This window comes from Pristiophorus japonicus, chromosome 1, assembly GCF_044704955.1.
Source record: "Pristiophorus japonicus isolate sPriJap1 chromosome 1, sPriJap1.hap1, whole genome shotgun sequence".
NCBI lineage: Eukaryota > Metazoa > Chordata > Chondrichthyes > Pristiophoridae > Pristiophorus > Pristiophorus japonicus.
Window position 1 is genome coordinate 20163552 of NC_091977.1, and position 12692 is coordinate 20176243.

General features: G+C 47.1%; 1 protein-coding gene across 3 annotated transcripts in view; it reads left to right on the forward strand.

The window, feature by feature from the left end:
* LOC139276839 (serine-rich 25 kDa antigen protein-like) overlaps nucleotides 1-12692 on the forward strand; it is a 130533-nt gene that overhangs the window by 97668 nt on the left and 20173 nt on the right. For all 3 annotated transcript variants that reach the window (XM_070894870.1, XM_070894939.1, XM_070895003.1), the window contains exons 3-6: nucleotides 6574-6718; nucleotides 10017-10093; nucleotides 10187-10351; nucleotides 11443-11538. In XM_070894870.1, the coding sequence (XP_070750971.1) occupies nucleotides 6574-6718; nucleotides 10017-10093; nucleotides 10187-10351; nucleotides 11443-11538 (483 nt within the window). The remainder of the gene's footprint in view (nucleotides 1-6573; nucleotides 6719-10016; nucleotides 10094-10186; nucleotides 10352-11442; nucleotides 11539-12692) is intronic.

A 12692-nucleotide genomic window follows, 5' to 3' on the forward strand; every position in this document is an offset into this window, starting at 1 on the left:
CCTGCCCGCTCCCCATAAACCTTGACTCCCTTATCATTAAAAAATCTGTCTATCTCCACCTTAAATATATTCAATGACCCAGCCTCTACAGCTCTCTGTGGCAGACAATTCCAAGGATACAGGACTCTCTGAGAGAAGAAATTCCTCCTCATTTCGGTTTGAAATTGACGACCCCTTATTCTGAAACTACGTCCCCTAGTTCTCCATTCCCCCATGATTGACATTACATAGAAACATAGAAACATAGAAAATAGGTGCAGGATTAGGCCATTCGGCCCTTCGAGCCTGCACCGCCATTCAATGAGTTCATGGCCAAACATGCAACTTCAGTACCCCATTCCTGCTTTCTCGCCATACCCCTTGATCCCCCGAGTAGTAAGGACTACATCTAACTCCTTTTTGAATATATTTAGTGAATTGGCCTCAACAACTTTTTGTGGTAGAGAATTCCACAGGTTCACCACTCTCTGGGTGAAGAAGTTTCTCCTCATCTCCATCCTAAATGGCTTACCCCTTATCCTTCGACTGCGACCCCTGGTTCTGGACTTCCCCAACATTGGGAACATTCTTCCTGCATCTAACCTGTCTAAACCCGTCAGAATTTTAAACATTTCTTTGAGATCCCCTCTCATTCTTCTGAACTCCAGTGAATACAAGCCCAGTTGATCCAGTCTTTCTTGATATGTCAGTCCCGCCATCCCGGGAATCAGTCTGGTAAACCTTTGCTGCACTCCCTCAATAGCAAGAATGTCCTTCCTCAAGTCAGGAGACCAAAACTGTACACAATACTCCAGGTGTGGCCTCACCAAGGCCCTGTACAACTGTAGTAACACCTCCCTGCCCCTGTACTCAAATCCCCTCGCTATGCAGGCCAACATGCCATTTGCTTTCTTAACTGTCTGCTGTACCTGCATGCCAACCTTCAATGACTGATGTACCATGACACCCAGGTCTCGTTGCACCTCTCCTTTTCCTAATCTGTCACCATTCAGATAATAGTCTGTCTCTCTGCTTTTACCACCAAAGTGGATAACCTCACATTTATCCACATTATACTTCATCTGCCATGCATTTGCCCACTCACCTAACCTATCCAAGTCACTCTGCAGCCTCATAGCATCCTCCTCGCAGCTCACACTGCCACCCAACTTAGTGTCATCCGCAAATTTGGAGATACTACATTTAATCCCCTCGTCTAAATCATTAATGTACAATGTAAACAGCTGGGGCCCCAGCACAGAACCTTGCAGTACCCCACTAGTCACTGCCTGCCATTCTGAAAAGTACCCATTTACTCCTACTCTTTGCTTCCTGTCTGACAACCAGTTCTCAATCCATGTCAGCACACTACCCCCAATCCCATGTGCTTTAACTTTGCACGTTAATCTCTTGTGTGGGACCTTGTCGAAAGCCTTCTGAAAGTCCAAATATACCACATCAACTAGTTCTCCCTTGTCCACTCTACTGGAAATATCCTCAAAAAATTCCAGAAGATTTGTCAAGCATGATTTTCCTTTCACAAATCCATGCTGATTTGGACCTATCATGTCACCTCTTTCCAAATGCGTTGTTATGACATCCTTAATAATTGATTCCATCATTTTACCCACTACTGATGTCAGGCTGACCGGTCGATAATTCCCTGTTTTCTCTCTCCCTCCTTTTTTAAAAAGTGGGGTTACATTGGCTACCCTTCACTCGATAGGAACTGATCCAGAGTCAATGGAATGTTGGAAAATGACTGTTAATGCATCCGCTATTTCCAAGGCCACCTCCTTAAGTACTCTGGGATGCAGTCCATCAGGCCCTGGGGATGTATCAGCCTTCAATCCCATCAATTTCCCCAACACAATTTCCTGACTAATAAGGATTTCCCTCAGTTCCTCCTTCTTACTAAACCCTCTGACCCCTTTTATATCCGGAAGGTTGTTTGTGTCCTCCTTAGTGAATACCGAACCAAAGTACTTGTTCAATTAGTCTGCCATTTCTTTGTTCCCCGTTATGACTTCCCCTGATTCTGACTGCAGGGGACCTATGTTTGTCTTTACTAACCTTTTTCTCTTTACATATCTATAGAAACTTTTGCAGTCCGTCTTAATGTTCCCTGCAAGCTTCCTCTCGTACTCTATTTTCCCTGCCCTAATCAAACCCTTTGTCCTCCTCTGCTGAGTTCTAAATTTCTCCCAGTCCCCAGGTTCACTGCTATTTCTGGCCAATTTGTATGCCACTTCCTTGGCTTTAATAGTATCCCTGATTTCCCTTGATAGCCACGGTTGAGCCACCTTCCCTTTTTTATTTTTACGCCAGACAGGGATGTACAATTGTTGTTGTTCATCCATGCGGTGTCTAAATGTCTGCCATTGCCCATCCACAGTCAACCCCTTAAGTATCATTCACCAATCTATCCTAGCCAATTCACGCCTCATACCTTCAAAGTCACCCTTCTTTAAGTTCTGGACCATGGTCTCTGAATTAACTGTTTCATTCTCCATCCTAATGTAGAATTCCACCATATTATGGTCACTCTTTCCCAAGGGGCCTCGGACAATGAGATTGCTAATTAATCCTCTCTCATTACACAACACCCAGTCTAAGATGGCCTCCCCCCTAGTTGGTTCCTCGACATGTTGGTCTAGAAAACCATCCCTTATGCACTCCAGGAAATCCTCCTCCACCGTATGGCTTCGAGTTTGGTTAGCCCAATCTATATGCATATTAAAGTCACCCATGATAACTGCTGCACCTTTATTGCATGCCCCCCTAATTTCCTGTTTGATGCCCTCCCCAACATCACTACTACTATTTGGAGGTCTGTACACAACTCCCACTAACGTTTTTTGCCCTTTGGTGTTCTGCAGCTCTACCCATATAGATTCCACATCATCCAAGCTAATGTCCTTCCTAACTATTGCATTAACCTCCTCTTTAACCAGCAATGCTTCCCCACCTCCTTTTCCTTTTATTCTACCCTTCCTGAATGTTGAATACCCCTGGATGTTGAGTTCCCAGCCCTGATCATCCTGGAGCCACGTCTCTGTAATCCCAATCACACCATATCCGTTAACATCTATTTGCACAGTTAATTCATCCACCTTATTACGGATACTCCTTGCATTAAGACACAAAGCCTTCTGGCTTGTTTTTTTAACACCCTTTGTCCTTTTAGAATTATGATGTAGTGTGCCCCTTTTTGTTTCTTGCCTTTGTTTACTCAGCCTTCCACTATTGCTTTTTACCTTTCTACCATCTGTTTCTGACTCCATATTACTTCGCCCTGTCTCGCTGCATAGGTTCCCATCCCCCTGCCATATTAGTTTAAATACTCCCGAACTGCATTAGCAAATGTTACCCCGAGGACATCAGTTCCAGTCCTGCCCAAGTGCAGACCGTCCCTTTTGTACAGGTCCCACTTCCCCCAGAACTGGTTCCAATGTCCCAGGAATTTGAATCCCTCCCTCTTGCACCATTGCTCAAGCCACGTATTTATTCTAACTATCCTGCTCCCTCTACTCTGATTAGCACATGGCACTGGTAGCAATCCAGAGATTACTACCTTTGAGGTCCTGCTTTTTAATTTAACTCCTAGCTCCCTAAATTCAGCTTGTAGGACCTCTTCCCGCTTCTTACCTATATCGTTGGTACCTACATGTACCACGACAACTGGCTGGTCACCCTCCCTCTCCAAAATGCTCTGCAGCCACTCCGAGACATCCTTGACCCTTGCACCAGGGAGGCAACATACCATCCTGGAGTCTCGGTTGTGGCCGCAGAAACGCCTATCTATTCCCCTTAAAATAGAGTCCCCTATCACTATCGCTCTCCCATTCTTTTTCCCACCCTTCTGTGCAGCAGAGCCATCCACGGTGCCATGAACTTGGCTGCTGGTGCCCTCCCCTGATGAGTCATCCTCCTCAACAGTACCCAAAGCGGTGTATCTGTTTTGCAGGGGGATGACCGCAGGGGACCCCTGCACTACCTTCCTTGCACTGCTCTTCCTGCTGGTCTTCCATTCCCTAGCTGGCTGTGGACCCTTCACCTGCGGTAAGACCAACTCGCTACACATGCTACTCACGTCATTCTCAGCATCGTGGATGCTCCAGAGTAAATCCACCCTCAGCTCCAATTCCGCAACGCCGTCTGTCAGGAGCTGGAGGCGGATACGCTTCCCGCACACATAGTCGTCAGGGACAACGGAAGTATCCCTGAGTTCCCACATGGTACAGGAGGAGCATATCATGTGACCGAGCTCTCCTGTCATGACTTAACCCTTAGATTAACTTAAATTGGCAACAACAATGCTAAAGTTTACTCACTGTTATAGAAAAAAGGAAAAACTACTCACCAATCACCAGCCAATCACTTACCCCCTTGGCTGTGACGTCACCTTTCTGTTTCTTTCTACTTCTTTTTTGCCTTCTCCCTGTAGCTGCACAAGCCACGCCTCTCCGACCCCGGACTCACGCCTCTCCACGCACCTCCGATGCTGCTCCCGACTGCCGCTGCGTTGGGCCTTTATAGGCCTCTCGCCGACCCCGGACTCACGCCTCTCCGACGCACCTCCGATGCCTCAGTGTATTTGTAATGGATATTTATATTTGCATTATTGATTCATATTCTTTATGCATTTGTAATAGATAGTTAATACTTGTATTATCGATTCATATTACGTATATTTATGATCAATATGTAATATTTGCATTGTTGATCGATATTATTTATTCCCCTCCTTCCTGGAGTCTGTTTACACTTCAAGAGATTTGAGAATGTTTTCTATCTTTAAGATGCCCTTAAATCTTTATTTGCACATAAACAAATATTTACTGTAAGAAATATAGTTATAGTTGCACAATTCTTTCTAATATTTAGCCAGATGTATTTGGTGTTTAAAGGTAATACTGATACTTAAGTATTTGTACGTTTAAATTATCATTTACATCTGTATGTTTGTTTATATTTCCCATTGTCATTAATTTGTCATCTTTACATTCAGTTCTTAAAATCATCTTAAAAGTTTGATTTAAATTCACTAGTTCGGTCCCAGCAGCAGAATTGTGTCCAATTCTGAGCACCATACTTTAGGAAGCACATGAAGGCTTTGGAGAGGGTGCAGAAGAGATTTACCAGAATGGGTACAGAGATGTGGGATTGCCATTACATTGATATACTGGAGAAATTGGGGTTGTTTTTCTCAGAGTCGAGAAGGCGAAGAGGAGATTTGAGAGAGGTGCTTACAATCATGACAGATTTCGATAGAAAACAGTCACTCCCTCCACCACCGGTGCACCGAGGCTACAGTGTGTATTATCTACAAGATGCACTGCAGCAACCCACCAAGGCTTCTTCGGCAGCACCGCCCAAACCCGCGACCTCTACCACATAGAAGGACAAGGGCAGCAGGCATATGGGAACACCATCACCTCCATGTTCCCCTCCAAATCACACACCATCCTGACTTGGAAATATATCGGCCATTTCTTCATCGTCGCTGGGTCAAAATCCTGGAACTCCCTCCACAACACTGTGAGAGCACCTTCACCACACGGACTGCAGTGGTTCAAGAAAGCGGCTCACCACCATCTTCTCAAGAACTATTAGGGATGGTCAATAAATGCCAGCCTTGGCAGTGATGCCCATATCCCATGAACTAATAAAAGAAAAGTTGGAATACACTGCCCGATAGGATGTTGGAAACAGATTCACTAGTAACCATCAAAAGGGAATTGGATGAATAGTGGAAGGAGAAAAAACTGCAGTGATGTGGGGAAAGAGCTGGGGATTGGGACTAACTGAAATTCTGTTTAAAAGAGCAAGCGCAGATTCAATGGGCCGAATGGCCTCCTTCTGTGCTGTATTATTCAAGATTCTATGATATTCATATACTCAGAACTTCTATCAGAATATTTAGCAGGCAATTTGTATGATATATTATGAAAATACTTTTGATAGTCAGCCTCCAATTGATTTATATCTGCAGTATTAATATATACATTATTCACATATATAAAAAATAATATAGTTTTATTAATGAAGAACCAAGAACAGCAAATTATTTCGAATCTAATTTCACCCCAGGTCTGAGACACTGACCATCAAGTGTCCCCACCATCTGCACTCAGTGTTCACCCGGGGACTGAGACACCCCATAATATCTCTCACTGATCATCGAGTGTCCCCACCAACAGAACTCAGTATTCACCCGGGGATTGAGACACCCCATAATATCTCTCACTGATTATCGAGTGTCCCCACCATCAGCACTCAGTGTTCACCCGGGGACTGAGATAAGAACATAAGAACATTAGAAAAAGGAGCAGGAGTAGGCCACCTGGTGTTCACCTGGGGACTGAGATGCCCCATGAGGTCTGCCTGTGAGCAGTGAGTTGGAGGGGAGGCTGAGCTGGGAGACAGATGGGAACCTGGTTTAGAGAAGGAGGAAAGGATCCAGCTTTAATTTGGGGGATTTTCTACCAGGGCAGAGTGAGACTGAGGTTATTGGCGCTTTGGTGGGGTACAAGCCGCTGTGGAACATTAACTATGCTCTATATTAACGTTGAACTTCTTTCTGTCACTCAGTCGCAGACACCGCACTCACTGACCCGTGTGTAGATCACACAGTTCTGGACCAATCATGGAGGAGCATGAATTGTAATGCAACTGAGTGCACCGGAAACCTTCAGTGTGATGCGTATCTTGTCCAAGGATGGTACAGATTTAACAGGTAACGTCAGGGGGAAATGATAAACTAGTCAATAAACAAGGAGTAAATGTAGAAAAGAGACCAAAGTCTAAGATTAGGAAGCGGTTGTAGAGAGACCGGGATCATCAGTCAGAGCAATGGGGCAGGGAATGGACACAGGGAAAGGGGAACAACGTCTATCAGTTGATCAGTAGGGGGGAAAATATTGGAATCAATCTTTAAGGATTAAATAGCAGCGCATTTGGAAAGCAGTGACAGGATCGGACTAAGTCAGCGTGGATTTATGAAAGGGAAATCATGCTTGACAAATCTTCTGAAATTTTTTGAGGATGCAGAGTGGACAAGGGAGAACCAGTGGATGGGGTGTATTTGGACTTTCAAAAGGCTTTTGACAAGGTCCTGCACAAGAGATTGGTGTGCAAAATCAAAGCGCATGGTATTGGGGGTAATGTACTGACGTGGATAGAGAACTGGTTAGCAGATAGGAAGCAATGAGTCGGGATAAACGGGTCCTTTTCAGAATGGCAGGCAGTAACTAGTTGAGTGCCGCAGGGCTCAGTGCTGGGACCCCAGCTCTTTACAATATACATTAATGATTTAGATGAAGAAATTGAGTGTAATATCTCCAAGTTTGAGGATGACACTAAACTGGGTGGCGGTGTGAGCTGTGAGGAGGATGCTGAGAGGCTGCAGGGTGACTTGGACAGGTTAGCTGAGTGGGCAAATACATGGCAGATGCAGTATAATGTGGATAAATGTGAGGTTATCCATTTTGGAGGCAAAAACATGAAGGCAGAATATTATCTGAATGGCGGCAGATTAGGAAACGGGGAGGTGCAACGAGACCTGGGTGTCATGGTACATCAGTCACTGAAAGTGGGCATGCAGGTACAGCAGGCGGTGAAGAAGGCAAATGGTATGTTGGCCTTCATAGCGACAGGATTTGAGTATAGGAGCAGGGAGGTCTTACTGCAGTTGTACAGGGCCTTAGTGAGGCCTCACCTGGAATATTGTGTTCAGTTTTGGTCTCCTAATCTGAGGAAGGACGTTCTTGCTATTGAGGGATTGCAGTGAAGGCTCACCAGACTGATTCCCGGGATGGCTGGACTGATATATGAGGAGAGACTGGATCAACTGGGCCTTTATTCACTGGAGTTTAGAAGGATGAGAGGGGATCTCATAGAAACGTATAAGATTCTGACGGGACTGGACAGGTTAGATGCGGGAAGAATGTTCCCGATGTTGGAGAAGTCCAGAGCCAGGAGACATAGTCTTAGGATAAGTGTAGGCCATTTAGGACTGAGATGAGGAGAAACTTCTTCACTCAGAGAGTTGTTAACCTGTGGAATTCCCTACCGCAGAGAGTTGTTGATGCCAATTCATTGGATATATTCAAGAGGGAGTTAGGTATGGCTCTTATGGCTAAGGGGATCAAGGGGTATGGAGAGAAAGCAGGAAAAGGGTACTGAGGGAATGATCAGCCATGATCTTATTGAATGGCGGTGCAGGCTCGAAGGGCCGAATGGCCTACTCCTGCACCTATTTTCTATGTTTCTATGGGCCCAAGTTTCGAGCCGCACCTAGAACGGCACAGTCCCGACCTGGACGCCCGTTTTTCGCGCCACAAAGTGTGCCTAAAAAAACCCTCCGTATTCTCCACCTCACTGCAGGTCCTCTGGCCCTCGGCGCAGCGCAGCAGGAGCTGTAGGGGGCGGAGCCAGGTCCCTGCGTTGAAAACAGTGCCGGGACCTCTGCACATGCGCGCTACAGTGGGCACGCAAGTGCAGTAGCTCCAGGCGCCGAACTGTGTGGGAGGGGCCAAAGCACGCAGCCCCTAGCCCTGGCCCAATGGCCTCACTGGGGCTGCGTGAATAAGGCTCCTCCCACGGCCAGCTCCTGCTTCCTCCCGACCCGACTCGACTCCCGCTTCCCGCCCCCGGACCCGACACCCGCTCCCCCCGCCCCCCCCCCCCCCAACCCCCACCTCCGGACCGGACCCGACACCCGCTCCCCTCCGCCTCCGGACTGGATCCGACCTGACCTCCCTCCCCCCGACCTGACCTCACTCTCCCTCCCTCCCCCCGACCCAAACCGAACCGACCTCCCTCCCACCAACCCCCCGACCCGACCCAATGCCACCTACCTGTAAATCTGGTGCTGGGGACAGGCCCTGCCTGAAGTCTCGGGCCCGGCCCGTTCAGCCTCCCTCCCCCTTCTCCTTCCCCCCCACCCCCCCCAATCTCCTTCCCCCCCACCCTCCCCAATCTCCTTCCCCCCTCCCCAATCTCCTTCCCCCCCACCCCCAACGCCCCCAAATCTCCTTCCCCCCATCTCCTTCCCCCCCAATCTCCTTCTCGCCCCCCAATCTCCTTCTCCCCCCCCACAATCTCCTTCTATCCGCCCCAATCTCCTTCCCCCATCTCCTTTCTCCCCCCATCTCCTTTCTCCCCCTTCTCCCCTTTATCCCCTTCTCCCCCCCTCCCCCTTCCCCCTTCTCCCCCATCCCTCCCCCTTCTCCCCATCCCTCCCCCCTTCTCCCCATCCCTCCCCCTTCTCCCCCTCCCCCTTCTCCCTCATCCCTCCCCCTTTCCTCCTCCTTTCTCCTTCTACCCCCCTCCTCCCCCTCCCCTCGCTGTCAGAAACACAGACACTGACAGACAGAGAATGAGAGACACACAGACAGACAGAGAGATAAAGACACTGACAGAGACACACTGAGGGGAGCATCCCAGCACGCTGTTGGAGGGCTCCCGGTGCTGCAGTCGGTAAGTAGAAAATGTTTTATTTATTGATTTTTTTTTTTAACTTTCTTATTAATTTTTTTTGATTGATTTATTGGTTGATTTATTGATGTATTTATCATTTATTATTGATGATGGCTCTTTATTTGTAAAACTGAAGTGTTTAATGTTTGTAAACTTCCCTTTAAACCCCCCCCCCCAGCCCCACCCCATTCCCTACGCCTGATTTGTAACCTACGCCTGATTTTCTAAAGTGTAGACAAGGTTTTTTTCGAGCGTACAAAAATCTTCACTTATTCCATTCTAAGTTAGTTTGGAGTAAGTTTTCACTCACGAAACTTTGAAATCAGGCGTAAGTGGCCGGACACGCCCCCTTTTGAAAAAAAAAATCTGTTCCAAAGTGAAACTGTTCGACCTGACTAGAACTGGAGCAAACTAAATGTGGAGAATTCCGATTTCTAAGATACTCCGTTCTACACCAGTTGCTCCTAAAAATCAGGAGCAAATCATGTGGAAACTTGGGGCCTATGTTTCTATTGCCACCAGTTCAGGGGCTGACTGTGTGATTGTTGTTTCAGTTCTGGCGGATGGAAGATTCCGGAGACTGAGGTCCCAAGTTATCACTGCTCTGCAAATGCCCCAGGCTGGCTAAACGGTACTTTCAGACTTTATAATCCCAGATTTACATTCACTGTCCAGCACAGTTCACCTCGGTTAAATGCTTCAATATTTATAATCCTCATTTCAGGAATTCATCCTACCGTTGGACAGGGAGAAGTGACAAGGACAGTTTGTTTTAATTACTATGGAAATCCCTGTCAGTGGACCCGGGACATAAAGATCAAAAACTGCACCAATTACTCCGTTTATGAGTTGAAGCCGACTGATAGCTGTTACTTGGTTTATTGCACAGGTACATTGCCGATTGTGAATGACCCAGAAGTCTTACTCTGGGATGTCCCGTGTCATCTGCAGCAATAAGAAAGTTACAGGTGCCTCTCTTGGTTGTAAGGGACACCACAAATAAAGGATCTGAAACACAAAGTGGTCTTTTCACCAAAGCTACAGGAAGCTGAATCAGACGCTGTTCTCTGTGTCTGTCAGACACTTTGTTCCCTGTGGTGCCCACTGATGGTAATAGACCCCCAGTGTAGCGCTGGGCACCCACACTCCCTCTCCAGGCTTTACAGGTCACAGGGAATGGGATTGGGATGTTCTGGGTTATAGAAAGACTGGTGTCTGACATTCTCTGGGCTCTAGTACCAGCCGCATGGTCTGTTCTGGTGTTCTGCACTCTGCACTCTCCCATGTATCTCTTCCTTTATTACAGACCCAGAGATATCCCCAACTCAGGGGCCTGAGGAACAATCGACTTGTGAAACCACTGACTGTCCATCCACTATCCCAGCAGGGTCTGCAGCCTCATGTATCTGCAGGGTGGTGTCCATTCTACACATACTGCTCACCCAGTGTAACTGCTGAAATCTTCAGTCCCAGAGATTCATCCAGTCTGAGGGGAATGGGATGAGAAGACTGAGGGGAGTGGGATGAGGAGACTGAGGGAGTGGGATGAGGAGACTGAGGGAGTGGGATGGGCAGTCTGAGGGGAGTGGAATGAGATGATTATCTGTTGTATAAAGACTAATTACCTTCAGGGAAGGAAATCTGCCTTCCTTACCCGGTCTGGCCTATATATGGCTCCAGACCCACAGCAATGTGCTTGACAGAAATGCCCAGCAAACCACTCAGTCGTATGCAGGTAGGCAGCTCACCACCACCTTCTCCAGGGTGATTAGGGATGGGCAATAAATGCTGGCCTTGCCAGTGGTGCCCACATCCCAGGACAGAATTTAAAAATGTAATGAATGAGGGGCCTGGACTTGGAAGATTCTGGGTTATATAAAGTCTGGTACCTGTCATTCTCCGGACTCTAGTACCAGCCTGATGAGCTGTTCTGTCATTCTTCACACTGCACTCTCCCATGTCTCTCTTCCTCTATTACAGATCCAGAGACATCCCCAACTCAGGGGCTCGAGGAACAATCGACTCGTGAAACCACTGATCATTCATCCACTATCCCAGAGAGTTCTTCAACCTCAGGTATCTGCCTTGTGGGGTCCATTCTAAATGTTCTTTTCTCTCAGTGTAACTACAGAAATATTCAGTCCCTCACATTAATTCCAGTCTCTTACTGAGGGGAGTGGAATGTAGTGACTGAGGGGAGTGGGATGGGATGATTAATGTTTATATAACGACTAATGCCCTTCAGGGAAGGAAATCTGCCGCCCTTACCTGGTCTGGTCTATGTATGGCTCCAGCTCCACAACAATGCGTTGGAAAATTAACTTCCCTCTCAAACAGCCCAGCAAGCTACTCAGTCGTAAGCAGGAAGGCGGCTCACCACCTTCTCGAGGGCAATTAGGAATGGGCAATAAATGCTGACCTTGCCACTGACACCCACATCCCAGGACCAAATTGAAAAATCCAGTGACTGAGGGGAATGGGTTTGGATGATTCTGGGTAATATAAAGACTGGTATCTTACATTCAACTCAGGTATGTGCCTTGTTGGGTCCATTCTACACAGACTGTTCATCATAATAACTGTCAAAATTATCAGTCTCCCTCTCTCTCACTCGGTATCTGTTTCTCTCTCTCTCTCTCTCTCTTACTCATGTGTTCCCTCTCTCTGTCTTTATCTCTCTCTTTCTCTCTGTGTCCCTGTCTCTATCACTATGTCTCTTTCTCTGTGCCCCTGCCTGTATCTCTCTCTGCCCCTCTCTCTGTCTCTCTTTCTCTCTGTGTCCCTCCCTCTGCCTTAGTCAGGCGCAAATATATCGGGCCCGAGTCTCCCAAAGCATGTGTGCCACCAGTCTGTGCACGAGGAGCCATCACTGTCAGTCACTGGCTTTGCCCGGTCAGTGCTGTCACAACACAAGTTGCTGTCTCTTGTATTCGCTGTGTAAAATCATTGGGGCAAACAGGGGAATATATAATGTGCTGCTTCACTAATCTTCTCTAGGCTTCCATCTCAAGTCCTCCTCATTCTCGCTGATGTAATCTCTCTGTTTATCTCCCTTTCTTTCTATTTGTCTCTCTATATTTTTCTGACTCTCTCACTCTCTATCTCTGTCTCTCTCCATGTTTTCATCTCTCTCTCTCTCTCTCTCTCTCTCTCTCCGTCTTTCCATTTCTTTTTGTCTCGCTATCTCTCTCTAAGACTCTCTATCTCTGTGCCTATCTCTCTCTCTGCCT